The 26,860-nt window shown below is 39.6% G+C and overlaps 1 protein-coding gene across 2 annotated transcripts in view; it reads left to right on the top strand.

Annotated features, from left to right (window-relative positions):
- Positions 1-26,860, top strand: part of FOCAD (focadhesin) — a 275,278-nt gene that overhangs the window by 31,364 nt on the left and 217,054 nt on the right. For both annotated transcript variants that reach the window (XR_012495704.1, XM_019750360.2), the window contains 2 exons: positions 884-1,038; positions 22,917-23,021. Coding sequence is in view for 1 of the 2 variants with exons in the window: in XM_019750360.2 (XP_019605919.2) it covers positions 884-1,038; positions 22,917-23,021 (260 nt within the window). In the remaining variant the exon portion in view is untranslated. The remainder of the gene's footprint in view (positions 1-883; positions 1,039-22,916; positions 23,022-26,860) is intronic.

Here is a 26,860-nt window from a genome sequence, read left to right as displayed (position 1 = left end):
AGCTTTTATTTTTGTGGGATGGGGGTGGGGATCATGGGTTCCTGAAAAAGTTACGAAAGTGAGAGCCTCTGCTTTTATAGGATTTTCTGAAATAAAGAACTTATATTTACTTATGTACCCTTCCGGTACTTTTCTCTGAGAGGTGACAGATTCATGGTGTGTGTGTGGATGGGGAATCACCATCTCTTGGGCGTAACAGTTTAGAAAAACTTGTTGGTAGCCATGGAACCCGCAGCTTGCTGGTCGCCTGTCCTACTTCTCTCTCTTCCCTCTGGGCCCACATTAGACTTCAGTAAATTTGGTCAGGGACATTGTGGGGGTGGCGGGGTACATGTAGGTGATAGAGGTTGATGGTAGAAAAGCAGGAACGTTTTCTGAAAATGTTATTGTCGTTTAGGGCTTGAAGCATAGGTATGATTTGGAGTTCAACTTAGACTAATTGATCTGCTGGTATTGTTTGTGTGGTTAAATGGCTTTGATAGCGCCCTGAGCTATAGCCAAGTGTGATTAGGTTGGTGCAAAAGTAACTGTGGTGTTTGCAATTATTTTTAAGCTTTTAAACCAAAATTACTTTGTACCAACCTAATAGTTTTGATCCCCTGTTAGCTCTGTCTTGTTGTTCAAACTCAAGTCAGACCTGTCTGCAGCCAGCCTTATTTTACAGCAAAGACACCAGATAAGAGAGTTTTATTTTATCAGAACCATCCATTGCCTCGCTTGGAAAACCGACTTTCACGTATTCCACAAAATGCTGTGACAACAGCGTCGTCTTTGCAGAGGAAAGCCAGCCTCCTGTGAACGAATTACCCTTTGATGCATGGCTCGGAATGCGTATGCATTTGCTGCTCATCTGAAGTGTCCTTTCACCCTGGTTTGATTTTAGACTCCTGCTTTGAACTTGCTGTGGGAAAAGTGCTGCAGTGATAATGCGGTGGTTCGAACAGCCTGCTGTGAAGGTCTCGTGGCGCTCGTGGCTCAGGAACATGCAGAGTTCAGCTACGTTCTGAATGGGCTGCTCAACCTGATTCCATCCACCAGGTACTCTTTCCTTCACGCTCGATCAGTTAAAAATTTAAATTTTTAGAAACAAATTCACAAATTTGCCAGGAAGGGTCAACAGCCACCCAAAGTGCCAGTTGTTTTTCTTTCCCTTAAAATGTCATGTGTTTGATACGTCCTGTGTGGTGAGAACATGCTAATTTAAACTCTGCAGTTTGGGAACTTGTGGTCATTTGCTGTACTTAAGTTTTGGGGCTCTCCTTAAATTTGTCATTGCTTTTTTTTTTAATGAAGAAATTAGCTAAGTAATTTAGAATTCACAATTGCAGTACAAATTCCTGACTTATTTTAAGAAAGAAGGTTGCCTATAAACAATACTACTTCCACCATGGTAAAGTTTATACACCATTGACAATACTTGCTTAGCCTTCGGCACTAGTACGTGTATTAGAAAATAATAGCACTAACCTCGTTAAAAGTTTTTGTGATTTAGACATGTCTTCCCCTGATTATTCCAAGTAAATAATGTTCAGTGTTCTGAATTTGTTTGGTTTGACCATATTTCTTCCATTCACGGACTGAGGATTATGGAATTACAAGGGATGAAAGGGGCATACACCGTTCTGAGAGGGTCAGACAGGACTGTATTTGAGCCATCCTGTGGAAGTGAGCCTCTCTTATAAAATATTCTCTGCAAAAGAGATATCACTTTTTGCTGCAAGAAATGGTCTTGCTCTCAACACTGTCAATTTTTCCTTCTTTAAGCCCTTCATTTGGGCTTCTGTCCCTTCTCCCAACGCTTAGTCAGCTCCTGGGCCCTTTTTGGTGGAGTTACTTGTTTTCCCAGTGTTTTTTACTCACTGGAAGCTTTATTGTAGTATCATCAAAGCTGAATACTTAATCTTTTTTTCAGCTCTAACTTTCAGTCTATTGAAGATGCCTTCCTGGGCTTGAAGTGTATTAGGTTGAATAACCTCTGGCCTTTTAACCTTTCTTCACAAATCTTATTTTGTTCCCTTAGATCATGTCTTTATATCTTTTTAGAACCTTGATTTTTTTCTTTATACTCTGCTCTCTGTAGTTATAAGTCCAAACCCTTTACCATGAGATACACGCCCTTCCCAAACTAGCTCCAGCCTTCCATTCAACTTGCATTTCCTGCATGAACCCTTCTCTCTAACCATACACAACTGTTCCCAATTCCCGAGTCTGTGCCTGTGCTCTGCCTCTGCATGGACTCTTTCTGACGTCATCTGCTTCATCCTTCAGGGCTCAGCTCAGATGTCACCTTGCCTGCCCAGACACTTCCCCCTTCACAGCTAGGCTACTTGTTCTTTCACAGTATTTTTTTTTTAACTTGTATTTTTGTATGCCATACACTCTTTGACAGTTAGAAAATGAGCAAATATTTCTGAATAAGGATTTGATCATGGCTAAAAACATTAATTTTCTGTCTTCCTTTTTCTTTGTGTGCATGCCCACAAGTGAGTGTACACACACACACACACACATGCCACAAATGCTTTTAGAAGGATCCCTTATCTACCCATAAAAAAGTAGTTTTTGAGGAGGCTTTTAAAAAGTTAAGTTTTATGTGTTTTCCTTTTTGTAACTTATTGGTTGATCTTAAGCAAACCACCTAGATTTTTGCTTTTCTCCTGTTTTTCTTTTCAAATACAGGTGATGGTATTTGTTTCCCCCAAATAGTTTTCAAGTGCTTGCATATCCAAAACCATAAAATCTACTTGCATTGTATAGTTGTAGTATTTATATTTAAAAGCAAGAGTATGAGCAGCTAAGGGGGCCAGGGTAATGTCTCTGTTTGTGTAAGGGATAATTCGAGCAGGTCAGATTATACCTGTAATTCCAGAAGACCAAGTTAGAAAATTATGCTGGTGTGGGATATTCTTCACATATCAGCCAGCATAAGTCCATCATCACTATTGTAAATTGAAAAGCATAAGCTTTGCTGATGGTGAATCAGCATATCATCTGTCAGTAACCTTAGACTTTTTAAAATTTTAAAATGTATTTTTTGAATAGACAAAACATTCACATGGTAAAAAATTCAAAAGGGTATATGAGGCAAAGTTTCTGTCTTACCCCAATATCTCAGTTTTTCTCCTTGAGGCAGAACTCTTACCAGGGCTTATCCTTTCAAAGATATTGTATGCACATGTAAGTTAAAATTTATGTGTATATGTTTTTCCTTTAAAAAAACAGAATTAGCAGCCTACTATGCATAGAATTCTTTATTTTGTATTTTTTTCAGTGAAAAAATATATTTTAGAGATCATTACTTAACATATATAAAGTGCTTTCTAATTTTTTCCAGCTGCATAATATTCCACTGTATGAATGTGCCCTAATTTACCAATTCCCTAATGTTTTCAATTACTTGCAATTACAGGCAGTGCTTCAATGAGTAATGCAATATTACACATATAGGTGGCCATTAGTTTTCATAGGTCTTTGGAAATGTGGCTGAGATATAAAAGAAAGCCTTGAATTTTATAGTACCACAGATATGTGTATAGGAGTTTTAACAAGTGAAGGATCCTGGAAAGAATTAAAAAAAAAAAGTTTGTTTATCTGAGAATGTTCATGTTTTTTAGATTGTTAGCCACAGGGAAATGCTGACAGAGTAGACCCTGAAGCTAACCAATTTAATTTTTGAATCAATTTGGTCATGAAATGTGTTATATAAGTGCTAAGTTTTCTTTACTGTTGCCAGTAGAGGTAATAATTATATGTGAAGAATTTTCTTCATTTGGTTTATTTCAAGTAGCAGAGCTGTGTGGCTTGTAGTGATTACAAAGACTATACTTTACATTGTTTATATCTTTATAAAAAGCAAAATAGGAATTAAATTTAAGAAATGAAACTAAATTTAATTAAAAACAGCAGACCCAAGCAGACTCTTCCAAATGCTGCTCAGGGAATCCTTTGAGAGAGAAAAACCATCTTTATCTTTGGGATCTAAAAGCGGGAATGACTTTTGTCACTTGCTTGTGCTTCTTGACTGAGACATTTTGGATCTTCAGTTTCAAGTATTTAAATTTGTACTAGAAAGTGTCTTCTAGAAGTGCCTTCTTAAAATAGAGGTTTATTGGAATGTAAAGGCACCTTGGGAACAGAGCCACACACTGATTGCTCAGTTTTGATGTAGAAAATAATCGTATATACAATGGAATATTACTCGGCCATAAGAAAAGATGACATACTGCCGTTTGTGACAATATGAATGGATCCTGAGATTATCGTACTAAGCAACATATATCAGATATAAAAAGTCGAGACGCACATGACTTCACTCATATGTGACATATAAAACTGAATAAAACAAACAAAAAATCATAGACACACACAATAGTTTAGTGGTTACCAGATGGTAAGGGGGGAAGAGGTCAAATATATGGTGATGGAAGAAGTAACTCTGGGTGGTGAACACACAATGTAATATGTAGATGATGTATTATAGAATTGTACACCTGAAACCTATATGATTTTGCTAACCAATGTCAACCCAATAAATTGAATAAAATAAAAAGAAACAAAAATAAATCTAAATGTTTATATTTTCATTTTGCCTACCAGCTGCCTAGCATCTTTCCGGAACTGAGAAGGAGATGAGAGAGAAACAGAGAGAGAGACAGCAAGAGAGACAGAGAGAGAGAGAGAGAGAGAGAGAGAGAGAGAGAGAGAGAGAGAACACAATAGTGAGAAGCAGCCTTCTGTAGAGTAGATATTTAGAGAATGTACCTGCTTCTGAAGCTTTTTTAGCACTGCAATAAATGTTGAAAGCTGTAAGGAAAGATAGAAGGAAGAGTCGGTGAGGTCATCTCCCCTAACTTTATAACCTGCTCCTTAGCCCTTTGCAAGTCAAGTCTATAAAATTCTGTTGGAACATGTATGGAAGGCCCCCTTACTCCATCCCCACCCCAAATCTGACCCACATTGTATAGTCTAACTTTGAGAAAGACTTGACATTTGCAAAGCTCTGGTTGTCTGAACTTCAGGGAGTGGCTGGGAAAGTGTCTGGCTCTGTTTGAGACACTGTTCCCTTCAAAGGAATAGTTTGATGTCCAAGAGTGTTCTTGGTTCAAAGCTGAGGCAACATGAAACAATTGTAAACTAGTTTTTATAGCTTCTGTAAACAAAGAAATGGATTTAAGAGGTCAAAAATGTTCTTTTAATCAGTAAGGAAATTTGAAAAAAAAAAAAAATCCCTAGGGAGGGTGAAGGAAAGAAGGGGCTACAAAGGCAACACAGTAAGGAAATCATTATCACCAGTTAAATGTGAATTTTGAAATTAAACAAAACTGAAATTAAAATGAATGAAACAGTCGCATGTACTTTTCTTGTCCTTTCAGAAACTGCTTGTTTTAAGTTTAGACTGTCTTTGGTTTAGCTTGTTTTTACGTTGAATTTAGCCTGAAATAAAGATTCCCAAAGCAAATAGTTCCCCCATTTTTATTTCCTTAGACTTCTCCCTTAGCTGCACTAGTTTCTAGAAAGCTCATGCAGCCATTGTTATAGTTGCTTAGTAACGGGACTGTGAATAAAAACCGTGCTCTCCGGTGGAAGCAGGTATTCAGTTTTCTATCTTGAGATGTCATGACAGCCTGTAATTTCAGTTCAACTGCTTCCCCTACCTCCCCACCCTTCTTTTAAAAATGTATTTGGTAGAATGATTATGCTCTAGATAAACTAGGCTAGCACTTGATTTTGTGCCTTTTGTGCTTTCAAACAGAGAAGAGACTTGCAATTTACATATTTGGGGAAAATACAAGTATATTAAGGTGTGAGAGATTAAAATCTATTGTCTGAGGTTCCTAAAGTTGACTTTTTAATGAAATTTTGCATAGGGTATTAACAATGCCCATCGGGGATCCTGACTAAAGTTGTTGGAACCAAGTGAGTCTAACCTTATGGATTGATGAATGTCCAATTTTGTTAAAAAATGATTCTAAGAACTATTTGGAATTAAGATTTAGGGTAATTTCATGCAAAAACTCTTGTGTTTTAGGGTCTTCCCTTGTATTTCATGACGCTGGTCCTTGGTTAACATAATTGTGTTGTTATTATGTAAGAAATGACTAGCAACTGAGGAGACACTGTATTCATATCTTGTATTTTTGAAGCCTTTCTGTACTGTTTAGCATCTTTCTCTTTATTTTATTTGGCAGGAAAGGAAGACACAAGGAAGGATGCCTTTAGGAGGTTTCCTCCAAGGTTTAAGGAAGACAATGTTAGTTAGCGTGCTTTCATTTGCTGCTGTGGTGTCAGAGTATTTTTCATAAATGTGAGATGGTTTCAAGGTTTAAATCTACATTGGTAGCATTGCTCATCTGACTGTTATCTGAGAGGGACAGAGTTACTAGACCATGGCTGTTTCTCCACCTTTTCTTTTCAATATTCCTTTAAATCATTTAGCTTGTTTCCAGATGTTCTCCTTCCCCTTTTTCCAACCCTTTTTCTTTCTCTAAAATCCCAGAATCTCTCTTAACTTGAAGCTCATAACCAGAAAAGTAATCCCAGCCATTTTTCTCATCTAGGACATTCTGCCCTATTTCTTTTTTAAGTTAGTTGATGGCTTTGTTTGTCACAAAATCTTCCATTGTGAGAGTCATGTGTTGATGCTGTTTCTAGGTAATTTAAGGAAAGTGACTACTGAACACATGTTTCTTTTATAATGGAAAAATGCTTCAGAAGAAATCAGGCTGTTTTCTGGTTCTTTGAAGACAAATGAATGTACAGAACTTTCCCAAGCAAAACTCAATAGCATTACATCTCTTAGATTTTTTTGTTGAAGAAACATTAATTTTTTGTCATTTATTCAAGCATGTGTTCCTCAGAACTGTTTTTTTTAATTTCCTCCCTCTCTTCCTTGCTCTCTCTCTCTCTCTCTCTCTCTCTCTCTCTCTCCCCCAATATAATTTTATAATGAATTTAGACAATAATTTGGTTATTAATGTAGTGTTTACCATTTTCTTATTTCCTGGTGATTTACTGTGCTTAAGGCTGACCAGTTATACCTTTCAGTTAAAAAGGGACTTGGCCACAGTTGTACCATTTGTTCCCATGATACCCAAGGAGGCCCCCATTTGGGACAGATGTTTGTGTCATTCTCTTCAACCCAAACTCTTGTTATTCTCATTCCTGCTCCCCTCCTCCCCTGCAAAACATACACACACACACACACACACACACACACCCAGTATGGATACTTCCTTGTACCTTACATTTGGAATATTTCAAAAGTAAAGAAGCAAGCATTATTTGCAGTCTTTTCAAAAAGAGACCAAAATACATGAACAGTGTTTAATGCTATAATCAAATAAACCCCAAACAAAGGAAACCTGATACATGCATGTTATTCATATGCTCAATAGCAATTGTGTTATATTTATCTTGTGAAAATAAATACCATGTGCATGGTATAATTAATATATTTTGGATAGTTGACCAAAAATTTTTTTTCTTTTCTGTTATTTTTATTTGCTTGGAATATTCAGCATCATTATTGCCCCACACTCTCTCTCATGGTAAGATCTGCGTCTTGACTCTTATGCCGAGTGAAAATTGAGGTTTTGTTTTGCATCGTCTCTTGCCACTGTGCTTGTAGCTCCTGCCTCAAGTTTCCTTTGCTGTTTCTTAGAGGGTTATTGAGTCAGTTCAGCTTTTCTTGGAACCCACCCAGGAAGGACTTGTTTCAGCTGAGCCTTACTGAAAGGCTTTTGGCAGCAGGTTCACGAGTGTGTTAAAACTCTTTGGGTGACAATTTACAGAAACCCACTTGAAGTAGTTTGAGCATAAAAGTGTGATTTTTAGTTTTTTGATGAAAGGTTTTCCTATAGGACCCAAGAACAGGGATACACCTGGGCCTGAGACACAAATTGGATATGGGCTGTGTATTTCTTCTCTCTTGCAGCAGACTTTCTCTGTTTCCTAGCCCACAGGCCACCACCTGCTCCTGGCTTAACATCTCTTATGTATAACAGGCAGCAAGACAGGTTGGATTTTCTTGTCACAATTACCGATTTCTAAGGCTAGGACCCAGCATGTGTCCTGGACCAGTCAGCTTTGGCAGGGGCTGTGTATTCGTTTCCTAGGGCTGCTATAACTAATAACCATGAACTTGGTGGCTTCAAACAACAGAATTTTATTATTTCACAATGCTGGAGACCAGAAGTCCAAAACCAAGATGTTAGCAGGATTGGTTTTTTTCTGGCTGGGAGAATCCATTCCATGTTTCTTTCCAAGCTTCTGGTGGCTGCTGGCAACCCTTGGCGCTCCTTGGCTTGTGGTTGTATAACTCCAGTCTCTGCTTCTGTCTTAAGATAACCTTCCCTGTGTATCTTTGTATCTCAAGTCTCTTTCCTTTATCTTATGAGGATACCAGTTATGGGATTTAAGGCCCACCCAGGAAGATCCCATTTCTAGATCCTTAATTATATCTGCAAAGACCCTGTTTCCAAATAAAGTCACTTTCACAGGCACCAGGAGTTAGGACTAAGATATATTGTTTGAGGGGGTACCCTTTAACCCCCCAAAGGCTGTGTCGTGCGGGAGACCCTGCTCGCTGCGCCATTTGTCGTGCGCGGAGGCCTTCTCGCTGCGCCATCTTTCAGGCGGGGCGGCCTGCAGGGTCTCTGCTCCCGCTCCCCACACAAGAACGCAGGATATGGTGAGGCCGAAAAGGAACACCCACAGAGCCATAGGTAGGGGATCCATACCACCACGGTCTCACTGGAGGCTGGGCCCACCGGACGCCGACCTGCCATCCACTTTTCCGCCAACCGGCCGACCGATGACTCTCCTCCACTCTCTCCTCTGTTCCTCTCTCTTGGCTCTCCTCTTCCGCTCTCTTCGGCTGTGCTCCGCTCTGCTTGGCTCCTCGGCAATCCTTGGCAATCTTCTGTAGTCGCAGCAGTTATACCAGCGGCCAGTTGGCTAACCTGCCACAGCTGACGGCCAATCAGCCACAGCCGACAGCCATTCACCACCCAAGCCAGTACCCCTTCACGTGAGGCCGAGAGCCTGTAAACTACTCTCTGGGGCTCTGTCCCCACACTCCACCCCTACAGGGTCTCGCCTCACAATCTACGCGACAAGCGTCTTCCACGAGGGTCCCTGTGCCGTATTAGCCTACTGACACCCGACCACACAACACCCAAAAACTTGATGGATAAGCCAGGGCCTTGGACCTTTTCCTCATTCACCGCCCAGCCGCGTGACTTCAGGTGGCGGAGAAGAGAGGGAGCTGCATGCTCTAAATCAGAAAGAGAATCTGAGGTTAACAGAATGTCATCAACATAATGAAACAAGGCCACAGAGGATGGGTGATCCCACTGTGCCAAGTCCTGGGCCACAAGCCCGTGGCAGATAGTGGGGCTATGCAAGTATCCTTGCGGAAGGACTTGAAAAGTCCACTGCCGCCCATCCCACGTAAAAGCAAACTGCTCTTGACACTCGGGTGCAATGTCAATGGAGAAAAAAGCATTGGCCAAGTCCACTACATAGTGATATGTCCCCAGGCGGACATTCAGAAGATCCATTAAATCATGAATTGAAGGCACTGCAGCGTGCAAGGGTGGCGTCACCTTATTTAACTCCCTATAGTCCACAGTCATTCACCAGGTCCCATCTGGCTTCTTGACAGGCCATACTGGGGAGTTAAAGGGACTGTGCCTTGGCCTCACAATATGTGCCTTCTCCAATTCCAATATTGTATGACCAATCTCCTCCTGCCCTCCTGGCAGGCAGTACTGTCACACTGTAACCACGCGCCAGGGCTGTGGCAACACTTGAGGAGGGTGGTGAGCATGCCCGCGTGTCACCGCTTTCACCACCCGGATCCGGAGACGGAACTCTCCTACCGATGTCTGTAAGCTGAGGCCATGTAGCACGTCCACCCCTAGAATATATTCTGGAACGGGGGAGACATAAACCTTGTAGGTACGAGGAGGAAGCCTTCCTATACCTAGTGGTAAGGAAACGGCTTTCACAGTCACAGTTTTTCCCCCGTAGCCATCAATGCAGACTGCTGGTCCAGGGAACAGTTCTGGGTTCCCATAAATGAGACTGCAGTCGGCGCCAGTGTCAACTAGAGCCAAAACCCTTTGTACATTCGAAGGGGACCAATATATGGACAGTTCTACGTGGGGCCTCCGGTCCCTGCTCGTCACCTCTGACTGGGTACCTTGGCCCCACCCCTAATCAAGCGGCAAGGGGTCAGCCTCAAGCGGCTGCATGAAGTCCTGGAGGGACACGGGTCGCGCTTTCCCAGACTCCTCCTTTATGTTTCTCCGGAATTGTTGTTCCGGATGCAACTGTTTCCAAAGTTCAAGCAGGAGTGCGTTGGGTTGTCGGTCTATTTTCTTCTTATCGACCCCTGCTGCCACGAGATCACGTCACATCTGTGCGCGTGTTACTCTCTGAGGCCCGCGACCTTGCCCCTTTACCTTTGGTTTGGGCTTCCAGGTCTCAACTGTGCGGACCTCCTGTCTTAACTTCCTTCGCCTCCGGCTTTCAACATCCCCTAGGGTGGCCATGGCAGTTGTAACTTCATGGATCCGTCGCCCTACATACGGTGTAAGAATAGCAACCAAGGATCCAAAAGCACTCGCAGGTGCAGTATCCAAAACCAGATCTCTCATGCTGGCAGTGAAAAGCTCGTCATCTGGGTCCTGCATGTTGAGGTTAAAAATAGCATGTCTCATACCCATTTCACGGATTATTTGCGTAAGTTCTGTATATGACTGCCATTGACTCACATTGTCTGGCAGCTCGCCAGCCTGTTCCCATACTGTGTGTACCGCAGCTGTGAACCACTGCATTAGAGAATGGTTGCCCTGGTTGTTGGCCAATCTATGGCAGTTTTGTAACCTTTGTCTCAGGGATGGATGCACTGTCACGAAGGCTAGCTTTTCCATCTCGCCTGGGGAGCAGAGAATGCTGTCTGCTCCCTCATCCCATAAACGTAATAGCCAAGCCGAGACTGGCTCTCCAGGGCTCTGTCTATACCGCCTCCCCAGCTCCTGCAACTCAGTGGGAGTGTATGGGGTGTAGGTTGTGAACTCAGTCACAGCTGGGTTGCCGGCAGCAACGCCCCCAGGGCCCAAAGGTTGCTCACATTTTACCCTTTGCTTAAAGATTGGCCGGGCTTGGGGGTTGGGAGCTACATTGTCTCCACTTGCTTCCTCCGCCTCTGCCTCAGAGTCTCCACCTTGGGGCCCCTGTTCTAACAGGCGGACCCGGGCTTCCAGCGCATCCAACCGGGACACCTGGTTCGGCACCCGGGCCACTTCATTAAGCCCATTTTCCGTGTTGAGACTCAAGGCCTTGAGGAACATCCAGCCCACGCGGCCGGCTGTAGCCTTCTCCTCCTCCGGCAACCGCTCAGCCAGAGCCTGCAGGGCCCTCTCCACGCTGGCCGGAGAGTCGTCCATGTCCTCCCACCCCTCCTTGGGGGTCCAACTCCTGAGAACAGTGGCCACCGAACACCATATACTGTGTGGGGGCCACACGTCCTCCTGCCCAGAGTCAGACACCATTCCTACCTGGTCGGAATCTTGCTCACCGTGCCAGGTGTCTGAGTGGGTGGAGGCCTCGGTGTAAGATGTCCACAACCCTCGGAACTTAAGGCCGCAGCAGATTACCAAAATGAACGCAATGCTGTCCGTGGCCAAGAGGGTGATGTGCCAGCTGGAGGCTTGAGTCTCCCAGGCAGACCGCGCCTCCCATTCCCGGTGTCGCTCCTCATGGGCATTCCGAAGCTGGGCTCTCACACACACAAACCGCTCCACCATGCTTCGGTAGGTTTTGGCCGGCACCATACCCTGCTCGCTGCGCCATTTGTCGTGCGGGAGACCCTGCTCGCTGCGCCATTTGTCGTGCGGGGCGGCCTGCAGGGTCTCTGGTCCCGCTCCCCACATAAGAACGCAGGATACGGTGAGGCCAACAAGGAACACCCACTGAGCCACAGGTAGGGGAGCCATACCACCACGGTCTCACTGGAGGCTGGGCCCACCGGATGCCGACCTGCCGTCCGCTTTTCCGCCAACCGACCGACCGACGACTCTTCACTCTCTCCTCTGTTCCTCTCTCTCGGCTCTCCTCTTCCACTCTCTTCGGCTCTGCTCGGCTCCTCGGCAATCCTCGGCAGTCCTCCGTAGTCGCAGCAGTTATACCAGCGGCCAATTGGCTAACCGGCCACAGCCAACGGCCAATCAGCCACAGCCGACGGCCATTCACCACCCGAGCCAGTACCCCTTCACGTAAGGCCGAGAGCCTGTAAACTACTCTCTGGGGCTCTGTCCCCACAGGCTGTATCTTTATTGTGTGAACATATGTGTGCTAGGATCCCTTATATAGTTACCACATGAATGGGGAAGGAGTGGTCATTTTCAAAACAGAGAAGAGACTGGGACACTATTCCCGAGGAGTCTTCTGCACTGGGCCTGAACTTGGGGGGAAAGCCATGCCTTGGGAAATAGGAATTTCTCAGCCTCTCAGCTCAGCTCCAGCTTTGAAACATAGTTGTGCTTAAGTATGAGTGACTGATAGATCTGTGTTGCTCTGACAGAAATAGAGGGAGGAGAGATTGAATAGATGGCGAGTTACTGTCAAAGCTAATTGTTTTACTGTGATGGCAAGATGCCACCATGTTTTCTATCATCATTATCATCCTCCTCTGGAATATATTTGAAACTATAAATTATCTATCCAAACAGCAATAATGATAGAAACAACCACTGCCTTGGTTGCCAGGGGAAGGGAAGTAAAGGAAGGAATCAATAGCTTGGAGTATAACACTCACAAAAATAACCAAGGAAATTTTGAAAATATATGTGTATTACAAAGAGGAACACTTACTATGATTTTAAAAACTTTTTATGGAGAATTTCAAAAGTAAATATAATAGTGTTAAGAACTCTCATGCTCCTATCACTTAGCCCACCAACCATTAACCCATGGCTAGCCCTGCTCCTTCCATAATCCCACCCACTTCCATTCTGCCCATATTCTTTTGGAGCAAATCCCAGGTATTGTATAATTTCTTATATGATATGTAAGTATATATCTCTTTTTAAAAAATATAACAGTAATTCATTATTATGCCTAGATATATGTGTGTGTACACACATAATTTTTTAAAATGTCCAGTCAATCTTCAGATTTCTAATTACCTCATAAAATTTTTTTTTACATTTTTTTGAGTGACCATCCAAATAAGAATTGGGTGTTATGTTTTATATCATTTTTAATCTATAGGATGTCCCCCTCACATCTATCCAACTCTGTCTCTGTCTCTGTTTTTCTCTTTCTTACAGTTTGTAGAAGAAACTTGGTTGTTTGCAGTGATTTCCACAGTGTGGATTTTGCTGATTACATCCCCATGTGCGTTGGTTTATTTTTCTGTATTTCCTGTACATGGAAAGTTTGCTTCTAGAAATATGACAAGATTTAAGTTAAATTTTTGTTGTGGGGGGTAAGAGGGGGTGAGAGGGGGAGGGAAGACTTCTTCAGAGGTGGTAATGTGTTCTTCCATCAGGAGATACATAATATCTGATTGTTTTCTTTTTTGGTGATGTTAGCTGTGGATGCTCAATGGCTTGATCCATTAATTCATTAGGAGTCTCAAAATGGTGACATTCTAGTTCTCTCATTTTTTTCTTCACTATTACCTGAAATACTGCTATAAAGAGCCCCCCCCCCCCATATCTACTGTTTGCTTACCCAATAGTAGAGTTTGTGTAGGAAAGGCAAGGTATATACCTGATCCTTTCTCTTTATTTACTAAACTTCAATGTACTCAGTTTTATTTAACATCCTTTGGTGTTGACCAATTAGATTTTTTTTTTATGAATTATAACAAGGGTGTGGATTTAAAAACAATTGATGTACTTTAGTCTTTTCTCTTTTTTAAATGATTTTTTGAGACTATCTTTTCACTATTTTTGAGTCTGTTTTGGACCCTCTCTTTAGAAGCAGCTTGAGAAAGAGAACAAGATAGATAGGCAGGCAGGCAGGCAGGCAAGCAGACAGACAGACAGTAGCTAGTAATGTAGCTAGTTAAGTACAAAACAATGGTAACTTAAATAATAACAATGGTCACAAGACATTTAGTTTCTGCCTTTTGCTTTAAAGATAGTGTTACTGATGCACAATCATGAGATATCTTGCGTAGATAAGCAATTGTGGAGTTTAACAAGCCAAGACTCCAAAAGCCAATGCCTGCGCCTTTTAAAGGTCGAGGTGTTTTGGAAAACGTCTCCAGTAATTAAAAGTCCACATGTCAGCATTTGAACCTCGTTGGAGCCCTTCACATCCTTTGTGTGTGAGAAATCCTGAACTAACTGAATTTTATATCTGAATTATAGGAAAAAATATATCAAAAGAAAGAAAATAAGTATGATGTGTTTGTATAAAAACAATACTAAACTTTCAGGGATGTTTTGAAATTACATTTCTGTGCCTCCTATATCTGAATTTTTTTCCACATAGAATTGATACATTCCCGACAGATAGATGGATAGAGAGAGAGAGAGAGAGAGAGATAGAGAGATAGAGAGATAGAAATTTAAGTTTAAGAAGTCCAATTGCTTAATGGTTTTCATATACAACAAATTAATTAAGAGTGAAGGGAATGAAAGAAAATAGCATCTTCCAAAGGGGACTTCTTGCAGCTGCTCTGATATGAAGTGACAGGATCCATCTAATGTTCCTAAGACTCTCTTCAGAGTTAATTTTCATTGTGGTAAATTGTGGTAAATTTCACGGTAGTGAAATCTCTATTTACCATGCTGAATATTTATCTTTTACTTTACTTGTTCTGTCAGGAGTCTTACATTGGTTTTAATGTTGTAAGTACATGGATTAGGATGTATTGAAAAAAAAACTCCAACAAAAAACACACCCGCCTCTCTTCTCCCAACAGGATTATTACATTGCTTGATAATATAAAGAGTATCATATTAATTTTATCTTCCTAGTATTTACAATTCCCTCATTTGCTAAATGTGTAATCCCTAAAGTGAAAGGCCTATAACCACAACTAGTAATGCCATTTATATCTGTTTAGTAATAAACTAGCAAATTTTAATAATAAAGATATCAGATACTATAATTTTATGTGCATATGTAAAATCATGTAATTATAAAGCTAGAAAATACCTTCAGAGGTCAGCTCTGTAGCCACGTATGACAGTCCCTTAGCTGTCTTCCATTCTTCTATCCATCTGGTGATTAAACATATTTATTGAATAATGTGCCTGTGCTACATGCTGTGATATGGTGGTGAGGAAAGCAGACATAGTCATTACACTCATGATCCTTTTGGTTTAAGGGAGAGACTGCCAGAATCATAGTTGCATAATTACGTATTAAACTGCATTCAGACAAGCACACTGTGCTGGGAGTCCCTTTAATACGGGGGTTTGACCTCATAATGGAGGTCAAGGAAAGCTTTCCTGATGAAGTAACACCTAAGATGATTCTGAGGAATGAGTAGAACTTATCTAGGCAAATAAGGGAGGGTGGAACTTTCCAGTTATAGAAAATAGCATGTGTCATGTCCCTGTGGAGGGAGGGAAGGCGCTAGTAGGTAGGCCCGAAAGATGCCAAGAGCAAGGGGAGAGTGGTTTGAGATGAAGCTGGGGACGTAGGTACGGGCCAGACAACGCAGGCCATGATGGCTACTTTTGAGGGTTTGGGTCTTTATTCTGAATACAGAGGGAATCTATTGAAGTGTTTATTTAGCGGGTACCAGTGGTTTCAGGTAGTCCACTCCGGCTCCAATAAAAAGATAACATTAAAAGTGTTCGGTTTACGGTAGGCAAATAGAGTGGTTACAGCTTAGGTGGTTGTTGCTGTCGTTCAGGAGAGGGATGATGATTGCTTGCACTAGAGATGGAAGGAAATTAAAGGATGTGTGAGATATTTAGGGGGTGAAGCATTTGAGGTGGATTGAATCTGAGGGTGACTGAAGGGGATATGTCAATAGTGACTCCTTGATTTCTGGCTTGCCTAACAAGTAGACCAGGTGTGTAGGAAAAGCATGAGTTTGGTTTTGGACATGCTGAATTTGAAGCACAATCTAGACACTGACGTGAGAATATCTAGTAGGCAGCAAGATATGCTTTTGTCTTTCTTTTTTTTCGTTTGTAATGATACCCCCTGAACACATTATACTATGACTGTTAGTTATAATACGTATCTAATCAGATCTTTTCTGCCTTGATTAAAGTCTTTGATTTGTTAAATAACTCTTCTATGTATCTGTGTACCTCAAACCGAGGCAGCCCATTTGTCTGAGGGCTAAATCCAGTTCCTAAAAACGTTCTTCAGAAGTCTACTTTCTCAAATTAACATGTTTTTGTGTCTGTGCTAAACTGTGGCTGAAGACAGGTTTTAATAAAAGACACTGTGGTTATTTCATTGTTTATTTAAATTTATGTTCATACTACCTATCTAGGAGATCAGTTTTAATCTTCTATTTGTATTTGGAGAGTTCTTCCTCACTTTGCGATTATAATTTTTTCCCCTTTTCAGTAACAAAAACATAAAAGTAGTGCATACTTTGAAAACTCACACAATGGCACCTGTAAATAGTGAAAGTAGTAAGCAATAAAACTGTTTTATATTACCTTCTCTTTCTTTTCTTCTTTTTAAAAAATTCACCTTCTCATTGGACCCTGGTGAAAACTAGGAATTAGCAGTGCTAGAAAGGCTTAGGGTTAGTCGAGTGTCGCAGAGGTTCCTGCAGATCTTGGTCTTGGTTCTCTCTGGAATCTAGAGAAGGCTAGGGTGATCTGAAATCAAATCCGGGCATGTGGGGTCAGGGATCAGCTAATTCCAGTGAAATTGGAGCCCTGTTTCTAGACCTATAAAAAAGTATTTATAAGTGCATACATTCCGAGAGTTTTAAAATTAAATATTTTATTCATGTGCATTGTTCTAAAACTTGCTTTTCCCCCACTTAATATGTGTTGGATGTTTTTCCTTAGATCTGTTTGCCTCCTTATTAATGGCCACAGAGTATTCTATAATACGGATCTATCATATTTTAACTCTATTAATAAATATGTAGTTTTTCTTCCATTTTATAAGATAAAAATACAGTGTAATATCTTCTTTTGGGTATACGTAAGGTTTTTTTTTTTTTATGAGTTTTTAGAAGTGGAATTTATGGGCAAAAGGGTATGTGCATTAAAAATTTTTATGGATATACTGCTAAATTGCTCTCCATAAAGCCTTACCCAATGTACGCTCAACATAAAGTGCTTATTTCCCTATTCACTCATCAACACTGGATATTATGAATTTTATTCTTCTGTTATTTGCATATCGATATTCTCTGTTCATGCTTCTATTATATGATTTGCCTTATTTTGTTGCTTTTCTTATTTTATGGATATGAATCCTTTCTCTGTCATATATGTTGTAAATGTTTCTTCTCAGACTATCTCCTATATTAATTTTTTGTCTTCTGTCCCCTGAAAATCTTTCCTACTATCTTTGCTAAACATATCTGGAATTTTAGTTACAGATTATCTTTTTTACATTTCCCCTTCAAATTCTCTTTTAGCAATTGTTTTAATCTTTATAGCCACATTGGAAAAATGTTACACTTGATTGTGAGTTCTTGTGGTATTCATTGTGACCAAAGTTCTTTGTAGTCTGTATCTTTCCCCTTTTTCAATTCTTTCTTATGCCTTACCTTTAAAAAATATAGTAAAAGCCTTATTGAGATATAATTCACATATTATAAAATGACCCTTTCAAAGTGTACAACTCATTGGTTTTTAGTATATCTCATCATGCATTATCTTTTAACTGGAGGACTTTAAGAAATTTTCAAAGTGTTATTCCTGAAAGTATTTGTTTTGTCTTCATATATTTCTCTCAGATTTTTTGGGGGTAGGTTTAGATTTGTTAAGTTATATAAACCTTTCCGTTATAATTCTACATATATTGCTTCGTTCAGTGTTGTGGATGAGAATTCTGATGCCAAATTAGAAATGATATCAGTCTTATAGTCTTTATTTTACACATTTTATTTCATAAAATCTAAGAGTTCATAGGATTTTATTTTTGTCTTTGGATTTGAGAAATGTCAGCAGTTAATTTTTTTCACGTATCTTGTCTAGTACTTGGTAGCCCTTTCAATTTGAAGAGCTAAGTCCAGTCAAATTTTCTTCTATCCTGTTTTTGATTTTTGCATCTTTAGTGGTTATATTTTCTTCTAATTCATTATTTTGATTTTCAGCACTATTCAAACTATTTTAACCTCTTTTGGCAATCAGCTAGATTCAATACAAATATTTGGTTTTGTAAGAGCAGATCACAGGTGCAGAGTAACAATGGTTTGAAAACAAGAAAAAGAGGATTTTGTGAGGAGAGATGGAAAATACTAGGAGTTCGGGTGTGTTTATAGCTTTAGGCACATCCCAGGCTTCATCATTAATCAACTCTGACGTTGGTGTTTGTACAAAGTAAAAAACACAACAGTGTTTATGGTATAGTTACACATATTAGATTATCACAACTTTTTGAAAAAAATAAAACAAAAAACAACCAGCTACTTTGCTGACATACTTTTCTTTATTCTTTAGAACAACACAAGAGTTGGGCTTATTACCATGATTCTAGGTTGCACAGATGAGGATATTGACACTTCTAGGAGTTAAATATTAAGTGGTTTGCCCAACATTCCCTAGCTAATTAGAATCAAAGCAAGGATTTATATAAAAATCTGAAACCATCCCTTTCAACTCACTTGAAATATTTAAATAATTTAAATAGTTATTCAATTGAATTTAAGGCAAATGTGTTACTATTTGAATGGATCTGCTAGTATATATGATTTGATTGATGCCATATCTTTTGAAAATTGTATTTTATTTATGTTACACTCACTTAAAATACAGTAAGGACTCAGTTATTCCCACAGTAAAATCTGGATCCACAAATAAAACTAAGCAAGACCTAACTTAAAAGGTTAAAAATATGAGCTCATTTGTCAGCCTCAGTGGTTTTATAAAATCTCTGGAATTCAATACAAATATGACTTGTGTGCTTTTCTCTGGGATTCCACTGATTTCATGAATGGGTGAGTGACTCATGTTGGTTAAAAATTATAGGTCTGATATCTGCCTCCCTAAAATTCTAGTCATATGACAAACCATTAGATAAAGAAAACCAATATTGTTTTGTGTGTAAAAAATGGATTACAGGCATACTTCATTTTATTGTGCTTTACAAATGTGTTTTGTTTTTTTTTCTACAAATTGAAGGCAAGACCCTCCACCAGCAAAAAGATTACAACTCGCTTTATTGCAATACTCGCTTTTTGGGGTGGTCTGGAACCTGACCCGCAATATCTCTGAGGTCTGCCCATACTTAATGAATCCATACGTCTTGGAAGAAATTCACTCAGAAATTCAATTAACACTGATCGTCTAAAAATGAGTACCATTTAAACTAATCATTAGACCCAGGGAGTGGCCTTATGTAGTTACTAGGTGGGGCCTGGACTTTCTCCAGCTGTATATGAATGGACTCATTTTAACGTAAGTCAGATGTTGGAGCTGGCTTCTAACTGCGTCAACATTGAAGGTTACAAGACAAGGATGCCTCTGAACACGTCATGACCCTCTTACCACTGCAAACCAGAGTCAGCCTCCTATGATAAGTCTGTCAGATACTGCAATCTGGGAACTGCTTACTCATTCAATGATGATGAGAATTTATCTGCTGAGTACAGCTACAGACCTGTGATTTCATGGTCTTGTACAAAATCTATGCACAGGCCTGGGTCAGAGTCATAGGGGTTTGTATCATCTTGAGGAACTAACTTTCCAAAAGACAGACTGCAAGTCTGAGGCTTGGTGAATTAGCTTTAGGAAATGTATATATTTGAGGAATCAGATTGTGCTGAAGCTCTGAGAATCCTCTGCAGGCTCTGCCCTCTGTGACTGAATCCAGTTGTTAATACCCAGGAGTTGGTTCTTGATAAATTGGTGATGGAACAATTATGACCTCTGTGTGGAAGAATCTCTAGGTCTTTGTAAAAGAAAGAGTGAAGGGTTGTGAAGAGCTGGAGGATATAATGGAAGATACCATTTCTTAAAGTTCAGGATCTTCAGCTGCAGAATGGTTTTGATTCTGTAAAAGTGAATGGGTGTAAAGAATTGCAAAAAAGGAATTTATATTAAAAGTTTGGATGTTGAGATATCTTTTTCCTAAGCTTTTAGAGGATGATTCTAGAAACTCTGTCAGTACAGAAGGTTGTCAGAAGAATGTGAGCCGTCCCAAAGGAAGAACACAAGGCAATACCTCTATTCCTAAAAAGGGCTCAAAGAGATACCATGAAATCAGATCTTCCTAAAACAACTACAGTTCATTCCAATTTTTTTAAAAATTTACTTTTTAATTTTTATTGAATCATAGTGGGATAAACTGGCCATATTGTTGGTCAAAATAAAGTACCATGGAATTGACACAGTAACAATACAGGGAATGTGAGAAAAGCTAAATCTCAGTTTGACATCCACGAGAGAACACACAGAGGAGAGAGACTCTTAGGGGAAAGGCTTCATGCTGTGTTGAGACCTCTGCATTCACCAGAGAATCCACACAGGAGACAAACCGTACACATATGATACCTGTCACAAAAGATTCAGAAGTGCACATTGCATGGTGATAAGAAGATGCATATGAAAGAGAAAACGTACTGACCTAAAGATTATGGAAAATGCTTCAACTGCAAGGGAAACCTCAAGGTTCACCAAAGAATCTGCTTAGGAACTAAACCATATGAGTGTCTCCAGCAGTGCTGGGAAATGGAAATATAATGTGAGTCACATAGATAATTCAAAATTTTCTAGTAGCCACATTGAAAAGTAAGAAGAAACAGGTGATATTAATTTTAACAATGTGTTTTATATTAACCCCATATATCAAAAATATTATTTCAATATGTAATCAATATAAAACATTATATATGATATTTTATATTCTTCTTTGTGTACTGTCTTTTAAATCCAGCGTGTATTTTATACTTATAGCACATCTCAATTTGGATTAGCCACATTATAAGTGCTCAGTAGCCACATGTGGCAGTTGGCTACCATATTGGACAGCAGTGCCAAATCTTTTGGCAGTTGGAAAACTTTAAATGTCAAAAATTAGTACACTCTATAACACCTCACATAATTGCACCATAGCTCCAAAATAAGGTTAACAGTGATTTGTAACCTACTATATTCTGGATAGTAAATGACATAATACATGGTAAGCACTTAGGAGAGTACTTAGCTTACAATAGGTGCTTCTAAATATTAACAACCAAGACTAAACTATAATTACTTTTTTTCATTTAACAAATATCTTTTCTTTCTTTCTTTTTTTTTTTTTTTTTAATTTCTAATATTTCTTTCTAGTTCCCAGGGAGATCCTTATTTAAAAAGGGCAGGGTAATTTGTGACAACATGGATGAATCTGGAGGACATTATGTTAAGTGAAATAAGCCAGAAAGAGAAAGACAAATACTGTATGGTATCACTTACGTGTGGAATCTGAAAAAAAAAAAAAAAAAAAAAAAAGTCAAACTCATAAAACTGAGAGTCGAATGGTGGTTGCCAGAGGGTGGGTGGATGCTGGGGGTGGAGGAAACGGGAAGAGGTTGGCCAAAGGGCAAAAACTTCCAATTATAAGATGCAAGTTCTGAGGATGTAATGTACAACATGCTGACTCTAGTTAACAGTATTGTGTTATACACTTGCAATATGCTGAGAGAAGAACTTAAATATTCTCACCAAAAAAAATCAATAAGTGATACCACAGTTATTTAACTATGTACCCAAATATATTCCAAAAGTATTAAATTAAAATAGAACATCACTAAAGAAGTAGAAATAGATATTACCATAAATTGGGAGAATGTGGATTGACTGGGAACCTGTAATGGGGGGAGGCCGACCATTGATACCCCATTTGCTCTCCTTCCTGCTGTATCCCGTCTTCTTCCTGCCCCACAATTGGGTAGAGGCAGAGCTAGAGAGAGAGAGAGGGGCAAAAATCCTACTTCACTCGCGTTACTGTGGTTCTCTCTTGGCTATTGCAGTTAAAAAAAAAAAAAGTAGCCATATGAGGCCATGGATATATTAATTAACTTGATTATGGCGATCATTTCACAATGTATAGTACATATATTACATTTAAAATATAACTGTATTTGTCAGTTTTACCTCAGTAAAGCCTAAAGCTGGGGAAAAAACCCATTTCACAATTAAAAATTAATAAGAAGGAAAATATAAAACAAGAAGGGCAGGCTATTCTTCTTTTTGATATATTATCCTGTTATTCCTTATTCCTCTTAGAGGAATAAAAAAAAATAAAGTTCTATTCCCCACTCCCATTTACTTTATTTTAATGGGGGTTATTTGTTCTGATTGGTCCCTTGGCCCACTTTTTTGAATGGCTGATTCATTTCATATGTCTGGTTATTCGTATGTCTGGAATAATAATTCATGGTCTGCTAATATTTATAAATGGAAGGACTTGATTACTCGGTATGAGTAACAGGCATGGTCATTGCCTGCAGTTATATGGGCTAATATTTGTTTTTTCCTGATTGATTTCCCCCTGAGTGTGTGTAGGGAGGTGATTGATGGGTTGGTGGTTTGATTCTTCGGCTCTACTTCTCCTTTAAATGTGTTGGGTGGGAGCTGTCTGCGTGTTGGCCTCTTCTTGGCTGTGCTGTAGGATGAGCTGGGTGCTTGTGGGTGGCTACTGTTCAATGTGGGTGGCAAGTATTCAATTACATAAAAATGGTAGGATTAAGCCCCTCGTTAGAATACTTACTGTATTTTTATAACATTTAACATATTGTTATATTTTTTTCACAGGAATACACAGGGATTGATAAAAGCCATTATGAAATTATTACAAATGCAAGCTCTGAAGGAAGGACAAGCTGGGGAGAAGAATGTTCAGGATATATATAGTATTAGGTAAGCATTTTCTCCTTTCTTTAAAAAATATGTTATTTATTGCATGAATTATTAACTAAGACATGCTTATGGACATGCTAATCCATTAAGGGACAGTTGTTTAGTTCAACAGAGATTGAGCAAATGTACTTAAAGCAGGAGGGTAAACTTCCTCACCGTGAAAATAATAGGAGAGTAGTCAACGGTTATTACCCAGGGCAAGGTCAGTAGTTAGGAGCATCAATTTGCCTTTTCTTTGTCATCTACCGTGTTTCCCTGAAAATAAGACCTAGCCGGACCATCAGCTCGGATGCGTCTTTTGGAGTAAAATAAGACTGGGTCTTATGTTATAGTAAAATAAAACCGGGTCTTGTATTAATGTTTACTCCAAAAGACGCATCCGAGCTGATGGTCCGGCTAGGTCTTATTTTCGGGGAAACACAGTATAGAATGTAACATGGTAGAATTATTTTAGAAAGAAAATACACACAGCAACTATTATAGTGAAATGCATTGGTTTTTCTGGGGGAGTTTGGACAAGGGAAGGCATCATACTTATTTGTGAAGGTGCCCTTAACCATTGCCTTGAAGGTCCCAGAAAGCCATTTCTTAAGAGCTCCCACCTAGTAAGCAGAGGACCGCAGAGGATGCCGTGTAACCAATGTGGATTGTCCTAGGAACTCTGTTCCGTGATGCATCAGAATGTGCCTGCTTCAAAAAATGAGAACAGGGGCCATTAACAAGGGAGCTGGTTCATGGGGGAAAATGGCTTATGTGGGCTGTGGCAATTCAACAGGGAAAGTAAATCAGATCCTTGTGAACCCTCGCTGGCTTGAGCCTACAGCACCTGCAGTTTTGAGACACCACCACAATCAGAAGCTGTGAGAGAGTTTGTCCAAAATGCCGAGTGGTGCCTATTACTTACGTATATTTATATTGCTTTTCTTTTGAGAATAAGTATACGGTGTCTCATATATTACAATGATATTTCCTGAAATTTTAGTGCTATTTATGATCTGTTTTATTTTTGTGAGTATGTTAGCGAAAGTTTCTTAAGCCAATTTTTTTCTTTTTCTTTTTTTAGATATGTTAAAAATTGGGGGTCTTTTTAACCTCTCAGCACTTCCAATATTTCTTTATTGATGACTTCCCCCTTAACAGCCCCTTCTTTTTCCTGCCATGACTCAATACCCACGACAATAGAGCACTTACGAGATTATTATTTATTTTGTGGGTGAAATGTATTCATACAATGTGTATGAATGTTGTACTCCTTAAATTTACACAGTTATATGTCAACTATATATTTTTTCTGTTCTGTCATCTTGGACTTTTTCCCTTAAGCCAGTTTTTCTTAACAAGGTTAGATTTGCATTTTATATATTTTTTTCTTCACATGTTTTTTGAATGTTTTCAAACATACAGAATAGTTGGAAGAATGTGGTACAATTAATTAACTCATTAGTGTATTTGTTAACTCATTAATTTATTTTTAAATAGGGGAAGCAAAATAAAAATTATCTGCTATTTGAAAACTCTGTGGAAACTTGGGGCATACAGGGTAAACTTTTCCAAATTGATAATGCTTTTTCTTTTTTTAACATAGTGGTGCCCCCTGAGATACAAGGTTTCATTTTAGGTTTCTCCTGCATGCATTACCTTGACCAGAATTGAACCTAAGGAGTAGAGGAACAGATCTTAATATTTCTAGATGAGTCACATAAACATCTATATTTTGTTTTCTTTTCTCTTTTGTAAAAGAAGTTCAAAGTCTTGGGCCAAAGTTCTAGGATGGAAAATAATTTCATTTCATTGTTGTTCAGTGGGGGTTACTTATTTATTTTAAAATAGGAAAGCTATTGAAGTTTTTATTTTTTTATGTAACAGCTTCATTGACATGTAATTCATACACCACGATTGACCCATTTAAAGTATATACTTCCCATGGTTTTTAGTTATTCATAGATTTATGCAACCATCACGATAATCAGTTCTAGAACATTTTCATCATTCCAAAAAGAAATTCCTCACTCATTAGTGGTTGCTCCATATTTTCCTCTACCCTGTGGGGTGTTTTTAATTTAATGGTTCTCAACCCTGCTCCTTAGAACCACCTGGATTTGGAACCTAGGAACAATCAAATACACCCCAATCAACTGAATCAGAATCTTTGCTGTGAGGCCCAGTCATTTGTAGTTTTAAAATGGTCCCAGGTGTTTCTCATTCACAGTGAGTACAAGATGGTTCGTGAGCTGCTCTCTAATATGCATTCTAATCACTTGGGACCTTGTTGAAGGGCAGATTCTCTTTCCTTAGGTCTAGGGTGGGCTCCAGTCTTCTCTGACAAGCTCCCAGGTGTTGCTGATTCTGTTGCCCAACCCACCTCCCACCACCCCCACCCCCTGCAGCGCCCACACTATAAGTAGCTGACCTGTGAGCAGCATCAGCAGTGCCTGGGAGTTTTTGAGGAGTGCAGAACCTTGGACTCCGTCTCAGACCACCAGAATCAGAGCCCGCATTTGAGTAAGATTTTCCAGGTAATTCAGAGGCATTTTCAAGTTTAAGAAGTCCTGGTTTAGGAGATGGTGAAAGGAAATTTTTCTATCATGCAAATGAATTAGAGTTACTCCCATTTTCATACTGATTGTCCTCACTGCGTGTGTGAGATCTTCAGTCCTCTGTCATGTTTCTCTTGTTTTCCTACTTGCAATTTATATTCTCCTGTAGTGCGGTCTTCTAAGTGGGGTCTTGTTTTCAAAAGATAATAGGTGCTGGGTGTGGATAGGAGCCTAGTTTGAGGAGCTGAAATCATATTGGCAACATAAGGTTTGTCTTTAGATTGGTGCACATTAAGAGGTCCAGAATCAATCACCTGAGTTGGCATAATCCAGTAATGTTTATGGAGAGCCCTTATGTGAATGGCTGTTTGGCACTATAAATCAGTAGAGTGTAATCGAGTGTATAAGAGCCTTAAGTTCCTCTGGGGGGACTGTGGATGGCAGAAACGGGAGAGGTGAGCCTGAAGAGCAGATTCTCTCAAGAGAGCTATGATTACCTGAGTCAAGCATAAAATTGTCACGCTGTTTTAGAGCCTTCTTTGCCACATGTTGGTTAGCAATATCACCCAGCTTTGGAGAGGCAACTGATGAGCTAGCTGTGTTTGAAAGCATGAAAAGGATATAAGAACTCCACTGAGAGGTGGGCCCTGGTTATGCTGTAGGATCAATTTAAAATGGAAGTAGTATGAAACATCATTGTAAGCTTTCTGGGCGTGAAACTAATCTGTATTTTTAGAATATTAAGGACTCCACTAGTAGACAGTTGGGGTTTAAGTGTTTCTCACTTTTTTTGTTTTAAGCATTGACTAATTTCAGTTATAGTAAATCAGAATATGTGGTCATTTTAACTGAGTCTGTACTGAATCGCATAACTCATGCCAGTACGGGAGTGAAAAGAGAGGGAAAAGGGAGGACCTGAAATGTTAGCTAATGGCTTCCCTTGGTTCCTGTGAATTTCCTGAAGGAGCTTAGAGAGGGTATTCTCTTTGTTGAACCTGGACCTCAGAGTTTCTCAAACTTCCTGTGCATAAGAACTATCAGGGAAGCTTGTTAAAAGTACAGCTTCTCAAGCCCACTTGCCAGAGATTGTCATTCATTCAGTAGGTTTTGTGTGAGATTCAGAATCAGCATGTTTATCTGGCTGCTCAGTGATATGGATATACCGTGTTTCCCCGAAAATAGGACCTAACCGGAAAATAAGCTCTAGCTTGATTTTTCAGGATGACATCCCCTGAACATAAGCCCTAATGTGTCTTTTGGAGCAAAAATTAATATAAGACCCAGTCTTATTTTCATTTCACA

This window comes from Rhinolophus sinicus, linkage group LG04 (genome assembly GCF_036562045.2).
Source record: "Rhinolophus sinicus isolate RSC01 linkage group LG04, ASM3656204v1, whole genome shotgun sequence".
NCBI lineage: Eukaryota > Metazoa > Chordata > Mammalia > Chiroptera > Rhinolophidae > Rhinolophus > Rhinolophus sinicus.
Note: the sequence above shows the minus strand (reverse complement) of the source record. Positions and strands in the feature narration are given on the sequence as shown.